This window comes from Rhopalosiphum maidis, chromosome 1 (genome assembly GCF_003676215.2).
Source record: "Rhopalosiphum maidis isolate BTI-1 chromosome 1, ASM367621v3, whole genome shotgun sequence".
In the NCBI taxonomy this organism is placed as follows: domain Eukaryota; kingdom Metazoa; phylum Arthropoda; class Insecta; order Hemiptera; family Aphididae; genus Rhopalosiphum; species Rhopalosiphum maidis.
This window is the reverse complement of record NC_040877.1, coordinates 79,891,238-79,898,411: the sequence shown is the minus strand read 5'-3', so window position 1 is coordinate 79,898,411 and position 7,174 is coordinate 79,891,238. Positions and strand designations below refer to the sequence as shown.

Genomic DNA, 7,174 nt, shown 5'->3' with positions numbered 1-7,174 from the left:
GTTAAAATAATGAGATAGATTATTATTCTTGTTTGCCAACTTACATTATTTTAATATTATGGTCCTATGATCATAACTCGTAACAAAGCACTTATTCACACAACGTCCTCGGTTAATAATATGTTTGTTTTTGTCTTGTAAATCGATAGTTTAGAATCTAAACTTTAGATACTTCAATTTTGATATTACGTAAAGGTTGTGTTTTTCAAAGGTAGTTGGTAGACGGTAATCTTTGCTGTTACAAAACTGCAAAAATTATCATTTAAACATCGAAAAATATAATATTACACACACCTAAACGTCTATATTTATGATTTTTAATTCTCAAATGCTGTGGGATCATAACGTAAAATTGTGACGTCGTAGTTGTTGCGAAAACATCGATTTATTATACGGTATCAAACATCGATAGTGAAACATCGGTAATTCGTGCAATGATAACATTGTTGTTTTCAAGACAAAATTGAACATTATTTATTCCCTTATCATTGTTCCACGGTTTATTGTTTATAAACATTGGATATTCGCCATTCGCGGGTTTTCGATTTCGGACACAATTCGAGAGTTAAAAATTGACGACTTACGACAAACGTTGACGACAATATGGATTTCGAGGAATCGTTCATGAACGCTCAGGATTTTGACAATCTTGTTCAAGTAGTAAGATACGCATGTTACATACCTTTCATCATTAGTCAGTCTCTGTGTTGACTTGGTATTATTGTAATATTAAACGTGACGTTCGTTCGATTGTATTACAGGAACAAGCGCAGGAGATGAAAGAGAGCACCACGACGACTCCGCCTCCGGTGGCCAACAAACGGGGACGTAAGCCCGGAAAGAAGTCTAGCGATAAAGTGGACATCAGAGCCAAATTAGGTTAGGTTCAAACCCAGGTGGGACCTAAACGTTCGTCGTCGTTATTTTCTGTTTTTTTTTTTCATACGACGGTAGAGAGGAGCCGGCAGAGCGCTCGGGAATGTCGTGCTAGAAAAAAGTTACGGTATCAGTACTTGGAGGAATTAGTTACAGACCGAGAAAAGGCGGTTATATCGTTGCGACAGGAACTGGACAAAGTATATTATTATCATTATCCTACATACATCATTATATTATATTATAGTTATTGTTGAATATCTAATAACATTGCTGTATATGTCTTATTCGGTGTATTGTAACATTGTTTAATGTACGTCTATCATTCACAGTACAGGTCATGGTGTGTTGAGGTCGATGAAGGCAGGATTCCGGAAGGTCTTCCGGGGCTTTTGGATGAATTGGGCGCTGTAAAACAAGAATCTGCAGGCGGTGTACTTATCATGTAATGTTTAATTATTGTTTTTATTGTTTGTGCCATGTTTCCATTACATATTATGGGTTTGTTTAATTTTTTTTCTGAAGTCTTTTTCAATCTATTGTGTTAAAATGTTTAATATTACATGTATATGATATTGTTTTGTTTACAAATAATTAATATTTTATATTAACTAATAAAAATATGTTTTACTCATTCACTGTTTAGTTATTATTTTATTTTAATTTATCAGCCACATTAAATTAATATTATTAAAAAACTTAACTTAATTGCAAAATTTCAGGCTTTTATGTCACAATATGACATACTTACACATTAGTTATGTCTTATGTAACTAATTTATGTATTTGAAATATGAATATTATAATAATTGTACAATACTACAATAGTACAGTGTAGTGAAATTAATATGTTTTTATGAATGTGAACCATGGTCTATGAAGTATGAACTATGAACAATTGTCAATGTCAGTGTCACAATCATAAATAATAATATAATTTCCTTATCAAGAAATAAAATCATGGACTAAACACATTTTTATTTTTTCTTACTTTAAAAATGATATACCAAATAAATTATGGTTAGGGTTTAAATTTACCGTACAACCGTGATTTTTGAGATAATATGTTATCACAAATTCATAAACCATTAAAATTTGTTTAAATTATTAATTAATAATTATTGTAAAATTTCGTAGTTTGTCTTTTAATCTATTTTACAAGAATATTTCAAAGTTTTAAATCAAAATGAACAGCTTAAAAAATATGTTTAGACCAACGAAACCAATTTCGAAAAACGTTTCATTTAAACCGGATGAATTCATGTCCACCAGTCAAAAAGTTAGTTTACAATATTTGAACTACACACTCTTGTCTCTTACAATTATTTAATAAACAAATCAATCAATTATATGTTTCAGTTGATGTTGGAACTTGGTATCATCAGACAAAGTGCCAATGGATTATATCATTTACTACCCCTTGCTCAGCGATCTTTAGATAAATTAATTAATATTATAAATAAAAACATGATGGATATTGGTGCTCAAAAGATTTCTATGCCCGTATTAATACATAGTAACCTGTGGAAAAGAACAGGTTTGTTCTCATTTATTTTCATGAATTTTGATGTTGATACTTATCTTATTTGTAAATTATCAAGAGATGTTAATACAACAGATATTAAGAGGACGTTATACCCGCATGTGTAGTCTCTGTCTTATTAATGTAAATCATTGCAAATTTGCGTTCAGCAGAAAAAATTTTGTGATAATATTTTTACCTTTAAATTTGATAATAGGTAAATTTACACTAATATTTAAGTTAACATTACAAAATGTATTCTGCTGAACGCAAATTTGCTATGATCTACATTAATAAGATAAACATAAACAACACATCATGCGGGTATAACGTCTTCTTAACATAACTTGATAATGTATGAATCATATTACTTATATTCAATTCACATTATCAATGATTAAAATATTTAAATTAAAGACTACAATTATTTATCTTTTTTTTTTCATAAAATATTATATATTAGCCAAGCAGTTCCCAAAGTGTATTTATGGAGGGTGCAGTGCTACTGTAGAATTGTATACCCATGGTGACCAGACGTACTCTTTTTCGTAGGACAGTACTCTTTTTTGATGTGTGTCCTAGTGTCCTTAACAATAGTGTTAAGTACATGATATTGTACTCTTTTTTTAAAATTATTATGGGCTAATACGTGTTTATTTGTTTTTACTGTTTTTTATAATTTGATTATTTATTTATATTTTATAGTTTGACCATTCTTATTGATTGGTAGCACGATTTAAGATATACTAAATCGTATAGGTATACTTTAGTTTAAGTTTACTTTAAATTCTTCAATATCAAAGTATTTTCATCATAAAGATACACACTAAATGAGTTGACATTATAATTTCAAATAATTGGTTTTTATAATTGATAAAAATAATAAAATAAATTGAGTAATCAGATGAAAAAAAAAACAATTTTTATAGAAGAAGATTACCTATGGAAATATGGGTAAAACGGGTAGAATAGTATATGCATTGGGCAATTGCGACAGAGAAGGAGCTAAGTTTTAAAATGTACTTTTTTTTAAATTTTTATATCTGGTCACCATAAGTATACCTATAGTATACAAATACATTTGAAATCTTTATGATGGTGGTAATCGAGATAATTATTGTTATATTGATATTTGATTAAAAGATTTAAGATAAATTTGTTTTCATGTTAGTAAAGATTTTCTTTTCCTTATGATTAGTCGTGCTATGACTTAGGATTGTTAGGTTAGGTAAACATGACTTAGGGGCTGAGCTATTAGTTAAAAAAAAGTGCAGTGATCCAAAACAGTTTGGGAGCCGCTACATCAATTTATTGATTTTAATTGCTAAAGAATGTTAAAAATCTAAACATACTAACATTATATAGGTAATATAAATATATATAATTTGATCAATATTCAACTAATTGAATAAATTGAAATTCCATTGTCAACATTTATACTCAATACTGTATTTTATCGGTTATACTAATGGTACATTTTTTTTTTAACTATTCATTCTTTGAATTGTGCTATCAATGTTTTCAGAACCATGAAAGATTTTAATAATGCGTTTATAAAATTTGATTTTATATTATTAACTAAATATACTAATATATATTTTTGTTTTTAGGTCGGTTAAGCAAAAACATAGAAGATTTATATATAGTGAATGATCGTAAAAGAAAAGAGTTCCTACTAAGTCCGGTATTACATAAATATTATTAAATATTATACTAGTGATTTACTATATAATTTGTATAGACTCATGAAGAGGTCGTTACTGATTTATTTAGTTCAGATCCTAAGACATACAAGCAGTTACCTTTAATGTTGTATCAAATTGGCACAAAATTCAGAGATGAAATTAGACCTAAGTTGGGAATTATCAGATCCAAAGAGTTTCTTATGAAAGATTTATATTCTTTTGATAGAGATCAAATGAGTGCTACAATCACATACAATAGAGTATGTCAAGCTTACGAAAAGATATTTAAACACATTGGTGTTAAATTCATAAAAGGTTTGATAATATTATAAAATAAATAAAATTGTGCAAACCAATAATGTTATGAATTTGGTTTTAGTTGAAGGTGCATCAGGAATGATGGGTGGAAATCAATCTCATGAATTTCATTATCCAGCTGAAGTTGGAGATGATACGTTATTGCAATGTAAGAAATGTGGGTTTGGAATGAACAAAGAAATGTCACCAGAGTTGGTTCAGTGTCCCAAATGCTCTAGTACTGATATTAAGTTTACAAAAGCTATTGAAGTTGGCCACACTTTCGATCTCGGTACATTTTATTCAAATGCCTTGTCTGCCACATATTCGGACACAGATGGCACTTTAAAACCTCCATACATGGGAAGCTATGGTTTAGGCGTTTCTCGAATAATTGGTGCATCTATAGAATGTTTGAGCACACAAGAAATAATCCAATGGCCACGGGCATTATCTCCATTTACTGTCTGCATAATACCTGCTAAAGAAGGTAGTATAGAGGAAAACACTTCACTGAATAACATACAATTTCTTTACAATCATTTAACCAAAATATTTGGAGACGATATTGTTGTTGACGATCGAACCCATATGACTATTGGCAAGCGTTTAATCGATGCAAAGAAATTAGGTTTTCCATTTGTAATTGTTATGGGAAAGAAAATAAATGAAAACCCCTCTTTGTACGAACTGTATGAAGCTAATACAAAGAAATTAGAAGATTACGAATTAAATAATTTAATTAATTATTTTAAGCAACAATGTTTAGATAAAATTTAATGAGTATTATTTAATATAATTAAAAGATACTTAATTACCTTATTAATTAGGTTTAGTTATACATTGTGATAATTGTCTGTTTTTTAAATGTTAATATAAAACATTTACACGTTTTGTTAAATGTATAAACAGATTTTTTTTATTTTATTTAACTTAATTTAAACATTAGACTTCTGTTTTTATACTATTATTGGAAATTATGATATATTTTATTCAAATTTGAAATAAAGAAGTTTTAAGACGTATACCTTATTAGGTATAAATTATAAGGATTACAACAAATAAGATTTAAGTATAAATATTACTGCAAAAATACAAAAATACTATTTTACCAAAATTGTTAGTCAATATGTTGACCAATACCAGTTGATTAAATTTGCACTAAAAACATGTTACACGCATAAGTCAATATTCATTAGAAATAGTCAGAATTATAATAACATGTACATTAAATTATTTTAAGTAATATAATATTTAAAAAAAATAAATAAATATTTTAATTTATTAAAAGTGTTATCAATAGCATAAACTATACTTGTCTTAACTTTTTTTTAAATTTTATAAAATTTTTGTTAAAAGTAAACATAGTAAGTCAACCAATAAAAACTATGTACTTTTTTTTCTAAAACAACAAAATATTAACATGAATGTTAAAAAAATAATAGTTGAGTTAAATAATGCTTAATTTGACAAATTTATATTTATATTATATGCTTTAAAATCTAGTATTCAGTAACTGTTAATTTTTGAAAGTTTGTAACGTTAAACATACAAAAAAAAAACCAAACAAGAAAGTTAAAAAAATATAACTTTAACAATATTATCCTGGAACAAACTATATGTGGCACATCATAATATTCAATATTTGAAAAAAACTATGTTTATGATGAACTGGCAATATAATGTATAAACATTATATCCATAGTTTAAAATTGATTAATTTGAATAAAATATATACAACTATTAACAAATCATAAAATCATTAACAATGAAACAATATTTATCTTACTGTATGCAGCACATAGATATAAATAGATGTAAAATTAAAATTAATAGTTTCTGGTGTATAAAAAAACCACTGATTGAACTATAAATAAATTGAAAACATAATTGATATTAAATACAAAGTCATGTTTCATTATAAGTATTTTCATCAATTATATCATGTAAAAATTGAAAATATATTACTCTAATAAAATAAACTCGTCAGATCAAATTTGAATTTTCTCAAAGATATAAATTGTATTTAATATTTTAAAGAGAATTTGATTTTTTTACGTTATATTTTCTTATATTTTCACGATAACTTATTAATACTTATGCTGTAAGTGTATTGAACTATATTAACCACATATTGAATTTAAAAAATCTTTAGATTCTTATTAATCAGAGTAACTATTTTATTTTTATTTAAATATTAATATTTCATAAAAGTATGTTTGATATTTGTCAGCTTTAGTAAAAGTTCAAAATAAATTTGGTATTAAACACAATATAAAAACTAATACATGTTTAGTAACAATTCAACAAAACTAGTTACCAATTTACAAAAAAAATTTTAGAAACATTGATATATTTTAACTATTAACCATCTTTATAGTTATTTTTATAGATTTAATCAATTTTTTGTGTCAAAAATTATTTATAATAACTAATAGCAAAATAACTACACAATTAAAATTGTATTCCTTATCCTTTTAAATAGAATTTCAGTTGTTGACATCAACAATTCAATTTAATGTTTAATCTGATCATTACTACTATAATATTTATTATATACTTATATATCACATAATAAAATATCTCGTAGAGTATTAATATATTATTAAAAAAAATAGTATATTAATAGACATTTTGTTAAAAAATTGTTTTATTTATTTTACCTGTACTTTTATAATCATTATAATTTCTTAGTGTATCTATAATGTACATTTAATAAAAATAAAAATCTTTGATTATTACAATCAGAAAAAAGTTAAAATGACAATACATTTAGGGATAACAAATAGGTACT

At 26.0% G+C, this 7,174-nt stretch overlaps 2 protein-coding genes across 2 annotated transcripts; both read left to right on the top strand.

Annotated features, from left to right (window-relative positions):
* The first annotated feature begins 479 nt into the window (after nucleotides 1-479).
* LOC113557487 (REPTOR-binding partner) lies at nucleotides 480-1,514 on the top strand. The gene is made up of 4 exons (XM_026963035.2): nucleotides 480-660; nucleotides 762-879; nucleotides 955-1,076; nucleotides 1,209-1,514. The coding sequence occupies exons 1-4, from the start codon at nucleotides 604-606 to the stop codon at nucleotides 1,323-1,325; spliced, it is 414 nt and encodes a 137-aa protein (XP_026818836.1). The 5' UTR covers nucleotides 480-603; the 3' UTR covers nucleotides 1,326-1,514.
* A 472-nt stretch (nucleotides 1,515-1,986) lies between these two features.
* Nucleotides 1,987-5,170, top strand: LOC113557294 (probable proline--tRNA ligase, mitochondrial). Its single transcript, XM_026962741.1, has 5 exons — nucleotides 1,987-2,155; nucleotides 2,236-2,413; nucleotides 4,009-4,082; nucleotides 4,140-4,398; nucleotides 4,463-5,170. The coding sequence occupies exons 1-5, from the start codon at nucleotides 2,063-2,065 to the stop codon at nucleotides 5,158-5,160; spliced, it is 1,302 nt and encodes a 433-aa protein (XP_026818542.1). The 5' UTR covers nucleotides 1,987-2,062; the 3' UTR covers nucleotides 5,161-5,170.
* Nucleotides 5,171-7,174: the final 2,004 nt, after the last annotated feature.

Coding starts and splice junctions, on each gene's coding strand:
- LOC113557487 (XM_026963035.2), top strand. CDS start 604: ATGGATTTCGAGGAATCGTTCATGAACGCTCAGGATTTTGACAATCTT. Junction 661..761: donor TTGACAATCTTGTTCAAGTA/GTAAGATACGCA, acceptor ATTGTATTACAG/GAACAAGCGCAGGAGATGAA. Junction 880..954: donor GGACATCAGAGCCAAATTAG/GTTAGGTTCAAA, acceptor ATACGACGGTAG/AGAGGAGCCGGCAGAGCGCT.
- LOC113557294 (XM_026962741.1), top strand. CDS start 2,063: ATGAACAGCTTAAAAAATATGTTTAGACCAACGAAACCAATTTCGAAA. Junction 2,414..4,008: donor TAACCTGTGGAAAAGAACAG/GTTTGTTCTCAT, acceptor TTTTGTTTTTAG/GTCGGTTAAGCAAAAACATA. Junction 4,083..4,139: donor AAGAGTTCCTACTAAGTCCG/GTATTACATAAA, acceptor TAATTTGTATAG/ACTCATGAAGAGGTCGTTAC.